The sequence below is a fragment of the Chrysemys picta genome, chromosome 21, assembly GCF_011386835.1.
Source record: "Chrysemys picta bellii isolate R12L10 chromosome 21, ASM1138683v2, whole genome shotgun sequence".
Classification (NCBI taxonomy): Eukaryota; Metazoa; Chordata; order Testudines; family Emydidae; genus Chrysemys; species Chrysemys picta.
Window position 1 is genome coordinate 11107770 of NC_088811.1, and position 16686 is coordinate 11124455.

At 42.2% G+C, this 16686-nt stretch overlaps 1 protein-coding gene across 19 annotated transcripts in view; it reads left to right on the plus strand.

The window, feature by feature from the left end:
- The first annotated feature begins 137 nt into the window (after nucleotides 1-137).
- KIF1B (kinesin family member 1B) overlaps nucleotides 138-16686 on the plus strand; it is a 142325-nt gene continuing 125776 nt past the window's right edge. For 18 of the 19 annotated variants that reach the window (XM_065575443.1, XM_008167245.4, XM_065575450.1 and 15 more), the window contains exons 1-2: nucleotides 292-529; nucleotides 8654-8838. In XM_065575443.1, coding sequence (XP_065431515.1) covers nucleotides 8733-8838 — 106 coding nt within the window. In that variant the 5' untranslated portion in view covers nucleotides 292-529; nucleotides 8654-8732. Of the gene's footprint in view, nucleotides 530-8653; nucleotides 8839-16686 lie in introns of all 19 variants that reach the window. The other variant, XM_008167254.4, reaches the window with a different exon arrangement.

Sequence of the window (16686 nt, forward strand, 5' to 3'; positions counted from 1 at the left end):
TTCTTTCGAACGCTGATTGGCTAAAGAGATGAAGGGGCGGACTTTTCACGCCGTTTCGCAGTGGGATTGGCCAAGGAGGCAGCGCAGCCTTCCCCCCCCCCATGAGCGGCATTGAGTTGGACAAGCCCATTCTTCTGTTTCGGGCTGTGATTGGCGGAGTGGCGCGATGCGATTAAGCACTCATCCGCGCTGGGATTGGGGGAAGGGGCGTCGCCGCGCTGGGATTGGCGGGGGGTAGCGTTGTTCGGGGATGGGGGCGGGGCGCTGCTGGGCTGAGGGATCGCCTGAGTCAGTTTGCAAGCGGCGCTCCAAGGCAGCGGAGCTGCTGCCGGCTTCTCTCGGGGGTTCCTTCTCCCTCCCGGTCCGGGGCTGCCCTGGGCTCCGAGCCTGTCCCGGGGCACCGTGATGGGGCTGGGCGGCCCTTTTCTTCTCCTCTCCCTTCCTCTGCGGGTCTCCGCCGGCTCCTCCTTCTTCTGCTGACTGCGCCGCGGATCCCTCTGGACCCCCACTGTCCGCGGCCCCGCGCGAGGTGAGCGCTGAGGGGAGTCCCTGGGGGCGATGGGGAAGCCGCCCGTGAAAGCGGGGGAGGAGCCAGGGGACGGTAAAGCCGCCCGTGAAAGGGGAGTTGGGGGCGCGGGGGAGGAGAGAGCCTAGGTGGGGAGAGGTAGGTGCCATAATGCGGCGGGGATGGGCGGGGGCCGCTTGTTTACCCGGGCGCTGCGGGCTCTGGGTAGTGCTGGCAGGGGGTGGGGGGAGCCCCCGGGCGGCGATGGCAGGGGCCAGCTTGTCCTGGAGCTTTGCTGGCGAGGGAGATTGCCCTGAGCTGTCGGTGCAGCGGCCCAAGGGCGTGGAGCTCGCTGGCAGCCTTTCCTCCTCCCTGCTGCGCCTGCCAGATCCGGCGCACCAGTCCCCCCCTTGCTTCTCCCCTTCCCCCAGGAGACGCTCGGTGCCAGAGCCTCTGCTGTCTCCCCGCCCGCCCTCCCTCCCTCCCCGGACCTCGGTCCCCAGATCCCGCCTCCTCCCCGAAGTGCGGATCGAGCCGCATCTCTGCATCCCCATCTTCAGGTGCATGGTGGAGGCTGTGTTTGCTTCCTCCAGGGTTGTGAGTGAAGGATGGTCCCAGAGCATCTGCTGGGGAAGGGTGGTGGGGGAGACCATAAGGGCAGGGGATTTACTGCGTTTTTGGACCCATCCATAGTGCTTGTATCGTCTGTATTCAGTTCAGCATAATGATCAGGGTAGCCATATTGGGATGATGAACGGACAATCCTCTAGGAGCTGAATCGGGAGGGAGGGGGCAGGAGACGGAGAATGACAGAGGCCTGGCAGCTGTGGGGTCATTGCCTGAATACAGCTGCTAAATCAAGGGTGTGGAGTTAGAACCACCCGTCACTGAGGTCGGGTTGAATTTTGCACCTAATTTTTCTTTTACACAAAATGCAGAATTAAGCTTAGAAGTGAAGTTATGTTCATAATCCGTTATTCAATGTCTTTCAACTAATAGTTTTTCGCTTGTGTGCTGCCCTTGTGTGAAATCCAGTGTTGTGTGCTGATCAGTTGTTTGTAATCCTATATTTATTTCCTTTTGCATTCCTGTGGGGGGGAAGTAATTGTAATGACAAGGCTTTTGACACTGTATCCAGGTGCCTGTATTCAGTATTTTGTCTGGCTTCAGCACTTTCGTTTAAATTGGAAAAAAAATCTAAGTAATTTGGCAGCCTGCACTGCAGCAATCCAGTTGATGTCTCAGGCTGTTATTTCTGTCTGATCATTGGTGGAGTACCCAAAATTGGAGTCCTTATGGTCCTCTTGTTCATGGAGTCTTACTGCTTTGAACAGCTGCTCTGGCTAACTTTCCACATGCTAATCTCTCTGCTTTCCCCTGTTATTTTTTTAATGATGGTGCAGTGATTAGGTTACAGTTACCTAGGAGCTGTTTTTAATTTAAAAGGTAGCACACTGTGCTAGGCAAATCCTAAGAGATGTACAACTCAGAATTTGTTTGCAGTTGTGGTGTAATCACCAGTTGGGTTAATCAGAGGTGATACAATAATTTGTCATTTCTCAAATATCTATCCTGTACAGTGATCCTAAACTCCATTTGCTACTTGAAGATGGAGGACTGGCTATAAGACTATCAACATGGTTTTATGGCGTGTAACTGTTTTTCCGCTCGTCACTATTTATTCACCCAAGTCCCTAATATCATTGTCCTCAAGTTCCATTCTGCCCTTAGTTTCCATTTAAAACAGATTTTCTTTTTTGAAAACTTTGTTTAAAGGGAAACGCTCAACTAGTGTTAGGCCTCAAGTCTAGGTCTTGTATTTTTAAGTGGTTGTACAAAACCCCCAAAAATATATAGAAATTTTTGAGTCTTTAAGCTTTAGCAAAAAAAGAAGAAAATGTAAATGCTCTCATGTTTTTAATCCAAACATAGTATTAGTAATAGTGCATTAGAACCCAGAGGACACCGATCAGTGTATTGTATTTGTCACCTTGCATAACGTGAAAAATGGTAAAAAGTAAATTATTCTGAAATTTGCTAGTTAATAACAAATTTTGATATTTAAATGCTGGGGGGTGGGGTGGAATTAGTAGTAGTTTGAAATATGTAAATACGAATCTGATAGGAGGCAGCAATGGGGTTTATTTCTGTCCTGACAAATACCTAGTTAGATGCTCAGGTGTTGCTCACGTTTAAGATTGAGAACCAGGTGATGGTTCATGTTAAAGACATAATAAAAGCTACGACAGTGCAATTCATGATTTAGGGGAGAGGCAATTGTTGAATTAGTTCTAAGTGAATCACAGGATCTGGTCCAAGAGGTGAGTATGACTGAAATGCTTAGTAATAGTGAACATAATGTAATTAAATTTAACATCCTCGTTACAGGACAAATACCAAAGAAACCCATCTCAGTAGCATTTAACTCCAAAAAGGGGAACTACTTAAAAATGAGAAGCTAGTTAAGCAGAAACTAAAAGGAAGAGTCACAAGATTGAAACACACCTGCAAACTGCATGGAAATTTCACACAACGCACAGTCAGCCTGTGGAAATAGTTGCCAGGGGATGTTGTGGAGGCCAAAAATATAACTGGGTTAAAAAAAGAAGCATCGAAGTTTGTGGAGGATAGGTTCATCAATTGCTATTAGCCAGGATGGTCAGGGATGCAAGTCTATGCTTTGGGTGTCCCTCAGCCTCTGACTGCCATAAACTGGGACTGGATGACAGGGTAAGATGGATCACTCAGAAATTGCTCTGTTCTGTTCATTCCCTCTAAAGCACCTGTCTACTATTGCAAGACTGGATTCTGGGCTAGATGGATGATGGGTCTGACCCAGTATAGCCGTATTCTTATTTTATTATGGAAGTATTCAGTCTTTTGCTTCGCTTTTGTCCCAGTTTGAACCCATGCAGAAAAAATGCCTAAGAATAGACCATTAACAAACTCTTTCCAAGTCATTAGGAAAATGATTCATTCTGGGATTAATCCATTGGTAACTTTCTATGGCGTATAAGGAACAAAATCTGAGCTTGTGAATCTTATTGGCGTAAACACCTATCAAAGTCTATGAACTCCAGCTGCTATTTTCTTGCAAGGTGCATCTCTTGTGACAACTCCATAGGGAGGCTGTGTTCTGTAGTGGTAAGGGCATCAGGAGCTAGGTTATTTGGGGCTTATTTCTAATTCACCTCTGGCTGCTTTGTGTTGCCATGGGTAAGTAACTTAACCTCGCTATGCTTCAGTATGTTGGAAAGGCATGAACCCATCTTAAGTGTTTTGAGGTTTGATTAAAATTGCTGTATAAGTACAAACCATTGGCTCTAATTTCAGCAAAATTTGAAGCTAATGGAGGCTTAGGCTACAGGCTGTATCAATGTATTGGAAAGTGACCTTGTTCAGTGAGACAGTAATGAGTGTGTATGGAAACCACTTGTAACCCTAAGCAAACAACTTTAATTTGTTTTTTAGTTGTGAAAAGTAGCAGAGCTGAAAATGAGGTAAAATGAGGTGCAGTGTAATCACAACTGTAGGAAAAGAGTCTGAAAACACGCGGGCAATTTTATAATAAAAAACAGCTCATTGATGTGTCTTCTGGACTGTTTTGTTATTTTAGTGACCCAGTTGTGTGTGAACTTCACTTTCTTGATTTCTGCCATTAGAACAGGATATACTTCAGCCTATAGTTGAGTCATGATGTCCTGCATATGACAGGCATCCTGTCAGTGTGTAGAGCCTTTTAACACAAATAAGGTGCATCTATTTATAACATTAGTTAAATGTGGTATCTGAAAATATGGCTTGAGTAGAAATAAGAATGAAAAACCCAGTATTGTTTTGAGGCCCTTTGGTGTCCCTGGAAAGCTGTGATTAAACTCATCTGATGCTGTTGGAGAGAGCATTGCAAAAGTACACCAGGGAGCAGTACCTGGCTTTTTCTATTCCAGTTGTGGATGGTTGTATGCTGATCTGGCCTCACTCCCCATACCTCTTCTTCAATTTTTTTCCTGTGGGATGATGAACTGTTCTGAGATCTCCAGCTGCTTCCATTTTTCATGAATTTTGTTGTCTGCAGCATTGTTGCTGGCAGTATAGAGGGAGCTCATTCTCATGGCGGGAGTTATTGAAAAGAACAGAGTAAGAAATACTTTCTTTTAAATGTATTTCGTATGTTAGGCTTGGAGCGTGCAAAGCTCATTTAATAGTGATTAACCTGGGTTTTGGAGGAAGGGAATTGATTTCTCTTGTTAGACACTCCAACAGGAAACTTTCTTATTTAAAAAAATTCTGATCCACCAATAAGCAACATCATTACTAAAGAGAAACCAGAAAGCATTTTGTCCTTGATTATTTTTTGCTGCAAAAGGGCCAGCAGATGACTGAGATTTTTAGGTAAATGTTTGAACTGTCGTCTTGAGGTTTTGATAGAATTATGTACTCGGGGGTGGGAGAGAAGAAACATGACCCAAATCATCTTATGCTCTAAAGAATTAATAGAGTGGAAAAGTTCAAATGAAGTAAAACACTTGCCCTGCAGTACAAGTGAGGGCTTCTAGAACTTCCATTGCACCATTCTGCTGTTGTGATGCTTGTAAATATGTCACAAAGGTAGGAAAGCAGGCCAGTCTGGTAGCCAGATTCTATGCCAGGGAAGGTTCTAAAAGAATAGTATTGTGAGTGGTAGCATTGTCCTCACTTCTGGAACTGCACATCCCACTCTTCATAAAGTTCAAGCTTGCACATTTTGCAGTCGTTTGATCTTACTTACCATTTTTATTGGAGAGAGAGGGCTGGTGTTTTTTATAATTGTCACTTCCCCCATTTAAACTCAATGTAAGTGAAGAATCCATTGGTCTCTGTAAATCAAGATTCCTGATAATGCAAGGTTTCAGAGTAGCAGCTGTGTTAGTCTGTATCCGCAAAAAGAACAGGAGTACTTGTGGCACCTTAGAGACTAACAAATTTATTAGAGCATTTATTAGAGTTATTATATGCTCTAACTCTAATAAATGCTCTAATAAATGTGTTAGTCTCTAAGGTGCCACAAGTACTCCTGATCTTTTTGCTGATAATGCAATACAGCCTCTTCTTACACAGGTGTGCTTCTATCACTGGAGTGTGGTGACGAAATGGTGCCTCACTCATCCCTATGCATGCTGCAGGGAGATCTCTTATGCTGTAGAAAGTTACAAAATAGCATTTAAGTAGAGGATACAAAAGTACTTTTTACATCTTAATAGTAGGACATGTAACTTTTCTGATACTAGAAAAACTTTCAGTCAGTTTGCTCTTAGTTCCTGTTTCACAGAATGTGACTTGATAATTAACACTGAAGAAAGTGAAGCTGTAACATGGTTGGGGGGAGCCCCAAATGCCTGACTTATTTATGCTTTAACCAGCTGCATCTCAATAGGCAATAATTTGCAAAGGGTACTTTCTACTAAAATTTTACACATAGCTGCAAACTGTCTCCTAAAATGCAGTCTAATGCAGGGCTCGGAGAAGAAGGGACATCTGACTTGCATCTGAAGAAGTGAGGTTCTTACCCATGAAAGCTTATGCTCCCAATACTTCCGCTAGTCTCAAAGGTGCCACAGGACCCTCTGTTGCTTTTTACAGATTCAGACTAACACGGCTACCCCTCTGATACTCAAATAACATAGAGCTATCCCTCCTAGGTGGCCTTACATCTAAATCAACACTAAATGGATCCTCTATCCCTCAATCTTCAGTAAATACTAATTCTATACAAAAACTAAAATCAAAGAATGTACTTTAGTGAAAGGATCAAATATTTTTTTCTTCAATTTGTAATTAAATCAATGTTAGCAGTCTGAAGGAAAAATAAGCAATAATGCAAACCAAGAATTTTTACAAAAGTAAACAACTTAAAAAGTTTAGGAAATGTACCTTCTACAAATCCTCTTAGCTGATGGCCTTGCTTACTTAGCTCAGTGGTTTGAGCATTGGCTTGCTAAACCCAGGGCTGTGAGTTCAATCCTTGAGGGGGCTACTTAAGGATCTGGGGCAAAAATCTGTCTGGGGATTAGCCCTGCTTTGAGCAGGGGGTTGGACTAGATGATCTCCTGAGGTCCCTTCCAACCCAGATATTCTATGATTCTATGTTACCCTGGATTTGCTAGGACTTGTAGTTAGCTGCTTAACAAAATGTCAAAAAATGTTCAAGTACTTTATCAGGCTGGGTGGGAGAATAAAAAGACAAGACCCACTCAGCAAAGTGCCTCATAAAATTTCAGATAGTACATTCCCAGCAAAAGGCTTTCTGTCCGCTTTGTGAAATCCAGTTCTAGTTTTGTGTGCGAATGTACCATATGAATATTCCATATAATCACCTTTCTCCTCGATTAACCTGCTACAAACAACTTAATATAGGGAGTGCTGAATCTTTCCCTAAATTGGATTCCATGACCAATTCAGTGAATTGCTTCTATTCAGGCAGGTTGCTATCTTCAGCAGCAATATTCAGGTTCACTTGAACATTAGTTTAACATAATGTTTTCCTTAGAGTGTACTGGTATCTACCGGGATCATATCACTTGAGGAGGTAAAAGGGGTGTGTGTGTGTGTGGGGAGGGAGTTATATATATAAAAAAAGTCATCTGATATTCAGATAAGGAATGGTGACAAAGTCCTATGTTTGTTGCTACCTGCCATGCAGGGAATGTTCTGTAGTGTTGGACTACAGTGAACCATCTGGTTAGGGTAATCTGCTGTATGTGAAATACAGAATCTGCATCACTCTGCAGATCATCTTAGGCCATTCAGAGTTGCTCTGGTTGAATTAGCCTTTACTCTGTGGAAGAGCTTTTCCTGAGACTTGCTTTAAATTCTGCTTCTTAGCAGCAATTGAGAAGGAGGTATCAACCCTGTGCATATCTGACTTGTCACGTTCTGTCACCTTATTAGTTACATTGTTACCCAGTTGCATGTCATTGATTACAGTAGACAACTAAAATTGTAACAATCACCTGGTTAGCTACCTTGATAAACTGTTGAGAGGAGGAACATCCTTGTTAAATAACTTGTCCTGTTTTCTGGGATGAGACAACCTTTCCCCTCATTGTGATGCAATGTCATCCTCTGCCATTAGTGAGGTGAAGTAATGCAATTTTAATTAAATCTGTCTGTGCCGTGTAAAAATATCATAGAATGAATTAGGCCATGCCTAAGACTTTTTTTTTTTTTTTTAAACCAGCTGGTGAATTACTTTCCTTCTGGTCTAAACCTGGAATAAAAATGCTCTCATTGGAGAGTCAGAGTTTAGTTAACTATGTGATCAATTTCTGGGTGTTGTGACCCATATATCCACACTTACAGAGCTATATTCAGCGCAGATGTCTGTTTAATATACATTTACTTGTTTAATAAAATAGTACTTAAGGAGAGATGTCGAAGGTTCCAGGGTGTACTGGCCTGCAGTTGTTTGGAGTGGACTTGCCTTCTGGTTTAGAACTGGATGCAGTGCATTGTTTTGTGCCTTAAAAGTGCTCAATCATTTGGATGTGACGGGACTTGAGCCATAAGTATTTTTATTGTGATTTGAGTAGATGAGTATATTGGTTGACATCTGATGAGGTAGAAATTTTAGGCGGAAATCTCTTTGAAAGGCAACAGTCTCTCTTTGTTTCTCTGTAGAGTAGTGTCCTTGAAGGTCACTAGATGTGCAAGCAGTAAGGTGCCACAAGTACTCCTGTTCTTTTTGAGGATACAGACTAACACGGCTGCTACTCTGAAACCTAAGATTTTTATTTACTTTGAACTGAGGAAATCCTTGGGTGTTTGCAGTGTTCTCCAAGCTTCTGTGTGCCAGTGAAATGAGTAAACAGCACAAAGACTTGGGGTCCTTTTCTCTGATGCTATGGGCAGAGCAAGAGATCCGAGTAGTGCTAGTCTCCACTCTTTCTGGGAAGGGAAGCAAGGAGTGAAAACACTTATTTGCTCACTTCAAGAGCAGTCTGCATTGGGTGACATAGGCATTGACTAGGAGCATGATGGGGATATCTCTAGCTCTGGATTCTCTGAATAGACATAAAAACTTGTGATGTGTTAGGCTTCCCTTCCCCCATCCATTAATGTAATCTGTTTAGAATGTATTTTTAAAGTAACTGAATCTCACTTTCTTTTTAGAAAACTCCAAGAGATCATAAAAAGGAGAAAAGAAAACCTTTTCATCTGATTTCTGGACTCAACACTATAAGACATCAAAATGTCGGGAGCTTCTGTGAAGGTGGCTGTCCGGGTCAGGCCCTTCAATTCCAGAGAGACCAGCAAAGAATCAAAATGCATCATCCAGATGCAAGGCAACTCAACCAGTAAGTTCTGACCTCCTAATGGAATCTACCTCTCCCAGTTCCACTCCTTTGTCCTCTTCTTTGATCAAAATTAACTGACTACTGTGCACATTACAGCATCTGGAATTACCCTTTTAGGGAAGCTTCTTCCTCTTGCAAGCCTCTTATGGGTGACTTCATTATTTTTGTATTTGACTAGAGAAGGCTGAATCCTGGGTATTTTGATTTTTGCGGCAGGTAATGTTAGCTGGTGGTGAACTGAGGGCTCTGGGGGAGGAATATGTTGTTGAAGTGAGTGTTAAGGCTTGTCCACACGGTTGAGTAATTTGTGCTATGGGGGTGTGATTTCTAAAGTCCCCTAATGTTTGACATTAATTGGTTCATGTAGGCTCTCCTTGTGCACACTAAAGGTTCCCTAGTGTGCTTTAACAGAGTACTGTTTTGAGTCAGTTAATCAAATGAGGTGTTACTTGGAGTTGGGATAGTTTTAGCCTCCGGGACCATCTTCCCCCTGGGGTTCTCCTTCATGGTGGGCTGACTGAGGAGGCCCAGAGTTGGAGAGACAGGTAGTTGGGAAATAAAGGGGGAGCTGTTCACAAAACGTAAACAAAAACATAAACCCTCTCTTTTTTATGTAGCTTTTAATTTTCAGCCAACTTTCTCTGAATACTGGCTGCTTCCCTGCCTTTGTGTTCCTTGGGGCAGACAGTCAAACATTATACTATTGGGTAACAACAGAAATAAACATACACCATTTACTTTGATGCTATTTGCTTGTGTTTAGGTAACCAGTAATTAATATTCAGTAACTGTGGCTCTCCATCCTTTTGAGCTGAGCTTCTCCTTCAGACTGATCCTGCACTGAAGTGTTAAATCTGTTTGTGACATCAGTCTATTCGTATGATAATGGTTGTGACATCACCAAAAGAGATGGGCCATGTATGAGAGAGCCTAAGCCCTGGTCTACACTGGGGGGGGAATCGATCTAAGTTACACAACTTCAGCTACGTGATTAACGTAGCTGAAGTCGACGTACTTAGATCGACTTACCATGGTGTCTTCACTGTGGTGAGTCGACTGCTGCCGTTCCCCCTTTAACTCTGCTTGCACCTCTCATGGCGCTGGAGTACAGGAGTCGACGGGAGAGCGCTCAGGGATTGATTTATTGCGTCTAGTCTAGATCTGTGTGGAAATGTCTTGCTTATGGTCCAGTGACAAGGGTGCCTGGCATATTTCTGGCAGACTGTCTGCCAGAAATATATCTGACATGGTCCTGGCACTAGGTCCACTTGCTGAATGCCTGGGCATGGTAATACAATGTCATTAATAGAAGGCTCCAATAAACTGAGTCATAGTTAAAAGAAGGGAAAAGTGGGGGATTTCTTCCAGTTTAACATAGCTAGCAGTTCCTTCATAGCTTTCTGCTGTGTTTTTTCCCCCCTCTGAGAATGGTATAATCTGAAGCCTTCTGTTTCTAGGGGCAGGTCTACACTACAGCCTAAGTTGATATAACTTACATTGCTCAAGGGTATGAAAAATCCATCCCCTTCTCCCCCCCGCCCCCCCCCCCCCCAAGTAACACAAGTTTCACACTGTCCACACCAGCGCTATGTCGGCAGGAGATGCTCTCCCACTGACATAGCTTCCGCTTCTTACTGAGGTGGAGTAATTATGCCGACAGGAGAGCGGCCTCCTGTCGGCATAGCACATCTTCACCAGATGTGCCACAGCTGCGCCAAAGTAGCATTGTAGTGTAGATTTGCCCTGGGTCTCATGGCATAGATAAAAGTTGGCTGAGATCAGGTTTAAATCACCAAGGCCATTTAAAGACTGTGGGAAAGGAGTCTTAAATTGCAATGGCTCTGGAGTCCTTGCTGTTTGAATCTGGGAGCTAATTCTTTCTTTCCTCCCCCTCCTACCCAATCTTCCCAGTAGAAGGAAAATATGTCAGGAATCTGGGGGTGGGGGAAAACAGGAGTTTTCTTAACTGAAAATAACAGGTTTTCAAGATCATAAAATGTGGGGAAAAGAAATGGGATGGAGGAATGACATGTCCTGCTGCGCTTACTCGCTGAAAAGAATGAGGAGTACTTGTGGCACCTTAGAGACTAACCAATTTATTTAGTCTCTAAGGTGCCACAAGTACTTCGCGTTCTTTTTGCTGATACAGACTAACACTACCATTCTGAAACCTGTTACTCGCTGAAGAGTCTATAGGAGGCTTTGGTCTGACCGTATCCAATTTGAAGTTAGGGTTGAGGGCTTGTCTACACTGGCACTTTACAGTGCTGCAACTTTCTCACTCGGGGGTGTGAAAAAACAAATCCCCGAGCGCTGCAAGTTTCAGTGCTATAAAGTGCTAGTGTAGACAGTGCACCAGCGCTGGGAACCATTCCCCTCGTGGAGGCTGGTGCCATGACTACACAGCCATGTTAAAGCACTTTTCTCCTTTCACCTGATGATCCTATAGAAACGCAGAGTAGCAAGTAGCAAAGAGACCAGTGATCATCCCCATCTTCATTATCTGCTTTTTAGGCAAGTGAAAATTAAGACAAACTCTACCCCAAATTCCTTGAAACATCTTTTAAATGTTGTAATGCCAGCCAGGGTTCTTCTTTGCTATAGTGCCTTTGTAACTGCAGGATTTATAGGCTGGCTTCTATGGCTGTTAAACTTTCTGCTAGTCAGTGCCCAGCAGTGGTGTTGGTGTTGCTACCTAGAGAGAATCCCAGTGAGATTAAGCGTAACCTCATGGGCAGCGGGTGAACCCCTGGCCTGGACCACTCCTTCTGCCCAAAGCCCCACCCCTGCTGCTGGAGCCCAGAGTTCCCACCCCCCCTCCCGGCATGGCAGTCAGTCCCTGCCCCCCAGAGGCTGGTGGGGAGGGGCCCCCTCCCCCAGACATGGCAGGTCCTCGCTGGGGCTGGTGGGGAGGGTCCCCTCTCCCCTGGCCGCAGCTCTGAGTCCCTGCACGGGGCTTAATAGGCAGCTGCGCAGCTTAGAGGGAACTTAGATCCACACTAGGAGTTGTATTAGTATAACTATTTTAGTAACCTCCCCACTCCCACCCTCAAATATCACACTTCTATTTGAATGTTAAAATAAATTTTGAAGTAGTGGTTTGGGGAAATGTGGATGTGGTGGTGGTCTCTCTTGATTAAGTTCTAAAGAACGTGTGGCTTGTCGTATGTTTCTCTTAATATGAATTTGAGTCATGCAGGGTGGTGTGAAGGAGGTTGTCAGCAAGACTGGCCCACTCGAAGTGACAAGTGATCTTGGTGTAAGAGGCAAACAAAAGCACTGGAAATAGGAAAAAATTCCAACTATGAAAAGTCAAGTTTTAGATGTAATAGCTTGAATGCCTGCTTGAAAATATCATTTCAAAAGTATCCAAAAACATTTTTAGAAACGGGATGCTAGTAGTTCAGACCCCAAAATTAATTCATACAATAAGTCTTTACAAAATACACTATGAGCAAATACATTCACAAATTATTTTAAAATGTCAATAAAAGTATTTGGTATTTATCCTGTTCTTGATTCGGTGTTGGAAATGCAACTACATTGTGCTAATACATGTAAAACAAAAAATGGGTTCTCTTGTTCGTTTCAGTTCAGTTTCACTGTTCAGGCTGAGTGAATTTAAGTAAATAGCATAAATAGTGAAAACCAAACTAGATTTGTAAAATGTTTCTATAAAGTTGCTAAAAACACAAGTAACAGACCTTTAAAAAAATACGGGCCTCTAATTGTAGAGTAACTGAATCTTAAATTTTAAAAGGCTTTTGATACGCATTCATAGTACAAGTGACACAGAAATACGAAACTGTAGCAGAAGCATGCTTCACTGGATAGGGCACTAACTGGGAATCAGACTTGGGTTCTATTCCCAGTTCAGCCACTGACCTGCTGTGACTCTGGGCAAGTCGCTTTACCTCTGTGCCTCTTTTGTGGTGTTAATTAAGATTTCCTTCCCCCAAAGTGTTTGCATTGTTTTACTGTCCTGTGTGTTTTGTACAGTGATTCGCTTAATAGATCCCCAATCAACCGTGGTTAGGGCTTACAGGTTTAAATAATAAAAATACTGGTAGTCCTACTGACTGGTACCTTCAAACATATATTTAAAAATGCCAAAATAGCTTGTTTCATACTAGGGACTTGAACCCAGGATGTTTGTTTAAAGAACTTCTAATAATTGGGAGCTGGGGAATGTTTGTTTTTTGTTTTGTTTGGTTTTTTAAATGAGTAAACTGACTAGTTTCTGTTTTGCTTTCTAGAAACTTCTGAGCACCTTAAATAAACTTTTCTAGAGGCAACTTGATTGCCAGTAAGTGCTTTGGACCTGAGACCTTGTCTAGTAAGTTGTGTTCTAGGGTCAGTGTTAGAGCAGTATGTTTAAACCATTGGAAATCGGATATTAACCATTTTTTATAATTATAATGGTGGATAATAACTCGTATTCATATAATACCTACAGATGTTATGTGTATTTTTAGACATCACTTCACCAACCAGTGAAAGAGCTATTCCATGGCAATTGCTTAACAGCACATAGCAAAACTATGTGATAGGTACAGACAAATAAAGAATACTATATATCCACCTAAAACTGCAAGATGCTGAGGATGATATACTTACTCTTGCAGAAAGTACTGAGGGATTTTAATTATCATGAGTAGCCAAGATGGAGTTTATTTCCTATCTGAAAAGGGTAGGTCGGAAGTACCATGGGAATTTTCAAATCCGTTCTGTGAACATATTTAGTAAATGCATTTTTTGTAGCTGTGCATTAAGTTTTTTTTCTCTTAATATGCTAGCCTATAGTGTGAATTTTGTTTGGCGCTGGTGATGCACAGGGACTGCAGGAATAAGTTAACACAAATATAATACTGTGTATTTAAGGAATTGTGTGATTGAATCATCTTTTCAGAACTGAAATATGTTCTAGAAAGACTGAAATCCTGCAGTCCAGCTGAAGTCATGTGCTCACTGCATTAAGGGATTGGTATATTGGCAGCAAGCCTGAGCTGCGTGTTGAGATCATAGTTGATTGCAGATGGTATGCAGCTGAATGTTACTGCCATAAGGTCTTTGGAAATGGAAGAGGAGACGAGAAATTGTTGGAGATCTTCATAGGCTTGGAGAACTGAGAAGTTACAAAACATTACTGTTTAGGCACTTAGTTTAAAAAAGCAGGAGTGTTCAGGTGAGGGCCAAAGTAGTTATTTTGTGTATTGGTTTTTTTTTTATTATTATTATTTTAAGCACTTGGATCTTCTTTTAATTCACTGAGTTCCAGGCTCATCCCAGCCAAGGAAGTTGTAACTACTTCCTAGGGTCTGATGAAGATTTGGTATTAATGTGTGAAGAATGAAAATGAAAAATGGGATTTTTGAAAGTCACCTTAGCAATTTAGGAGTACAAGACCTACTGGAAGTCAGTGGGACTTCTGTTCCTAAGTCACTTAGGTGTTTTTCAAAATCCCACCTGACCACTATAGGATTGTAGAGGTGGAAATGTAAATGGGTTACTGGTTTTTTGTACCAGTGATTACTTCCTATTGTGAATCCCTTTTGTGAGCAAACAATACTCATAATTAGCCTAATTTTTATGACACAGGGCGGTAATGATTTTTGAAGACTTCTAAAATATTTGCAAAAACCATCTTAGTATGGAAAGTTGATTTGAAGCCTGCTGCATTCTACTCCAGAAATTGCTACATTTTAGTCATGAGTGTGTGAAATGACCCCTGCATCTAATGCATGGGAAGAAAGGCATGTGCTACATGTAATAGTCATTATTTTTATAGTAGTTGTAGAGATCTGTCAAATGTAAATATGTTGAGATTTTCTTTCTTGGTTTATTGGATTTGCAAGCTCAACTCTTACGTACTTAAGAAGCTCTGTGTTGCTCTACTTCAGTGGAAATGATTGGGTAATCTCTCTGTCCAGACACTTCAGAGAGACATAAGGCCAGGTTTCTGCATAACAAAAGAACATGCTTCAAGCAAGGTTTGAGCAGTGGCTGAAGCTGGAGGAGAGAAGACCCCATTTAAATATCCATTCAGCTAGCAAAGAATGCCATTTATTGCTATTAAAATGATAGTTATTCAGCTTGTAAATATTAATACTCCAACACATCACTTTTCTTCCGGTAAGTGAAGACGTACCCCAATTTGAAGGGAATGTTAGTCAGATAACTGGAAGTGAAAGAACCGCAAAGAACTCCACTCCCAAATTAACTGCTGGCTGGAATAGCAGCAATTTTTTTTAAAGAGTTTTAGCCACATTTGTTGTCATTTAGTATCAGTTTCGTTTAAAAAAAACAAAGATGGTTTTCTGGGATTAAAAAATTCAACAAAAACTAAAGTCATTGATTTTTGCAGCTTTCCTGGCTGTTATACAGCAGCTTTTTACAACTCCTTGGGTTTATTATTATTATTTTTGTCTGGATACAGTTAGGTAGACCCGCAGAGTACACCTGATTATTCAACTAGATTAGAAAGAAACTGACAACATGCAACACTTTAGCTATGCAAGCAGTAGTCAACTCTTGACCCCCCCCCCTTGAAATGGTCACATTCCTCAAATCTCTGCTTCAGGCTTCAAGGCTTAACCCCTTGGGTTCATTCTGCGTTTTCTTTTTTTTTTCTTTCTTTCACAGAGTGGGACTGTGGTCATGAAAGCTTGACTGTTCTGTAACATTCAGCCAGGTGATCATTTGTATTGAGATAGTGTTTTCTGCATATGGGGCATCATCTTCAGTTAGCCTTCTGCTTGCATTTTCTATATTTTCATAGAATCACAGAATATCAGAGTTGGAAGGAACCTCAGGAGGTCATCTAGTCCAACTCCCTGCTCAAAGCAGGACCAATCCCCAACTAAATCATCCCAGCCAGGGCTTTGTCAAGCCTGACGTTAAAAACTCCTAAGGAAGGAGATTCCAACACCTCCCTAGGGAACCCGTTCCAGTGCTTCACCACCCTCCTAGTGAAAAAGTTTTTCCTAATGTCCAACCTAAACCTCCCCCACTGCAACTTGAGACCATTACTCCTTGTTCTGTCATTCCCTCCCTCTGTCATTCTCCCATGTGCTCTTAAAATCTCTATACCATTTTAAAACATTTTGGTGTAACAAGTTTACCAGGAACCTGAAGTAACTGTAGTGTAAGCATTTCTGCTGTATTGGTAGCATGCTGAATGGCACACTGTCATGTGATTTCAGTAAGCCCTCCCCTCCAACCAAATTCCAAGGTATCACACAGCAGCTCCTTGGAAGTGCCTATTGGTGAAATAAGAAACCAGTTTCTACCTTAAATAGACTATATGCTTTCCTCTACAATTGTTAGATATGACTTACTAAACTTTTTGAGTGACTACTAGCCCAGTTTATTCAGAGGCTATAGCTGTAATGTGTCAAAAGTTGCATAGGAGTGAAGCCATAACCAGACTACAAAACCCTGTCTGCACTAAGAAACTGACCCATTGCTAACTTTTGACATTAATGATTTATTCCATCTACACTAGCAGGTAACTGTTTTCAGCTCTGGTGCAGAGATGCCTGTTGAGTTTGACATCCATTGTCAGCAGTGAGTACATTTCAGTAGAGCATTAGGTGTAGCTGAGCTGAACTGCATTCATTGGGAACTGATAGATACACTGCTCACTCTTTGTCATGGAGTTTATGCATGGAAGAGTAGGAAGTTTGAATGGTTAGCTGTAGCTGGAGTTGAGTAGCACAGAGATTGTCTCGGTTCAGATAAGAGTAATGGAATGCAATTAAGAAAGGAAATTTAAATTGAATCTCAAGGTGAAAGGTAGGGAGTAGAGGGGAACATCTTAAACCAGAATTATCTTCCAAGGGAAATAGC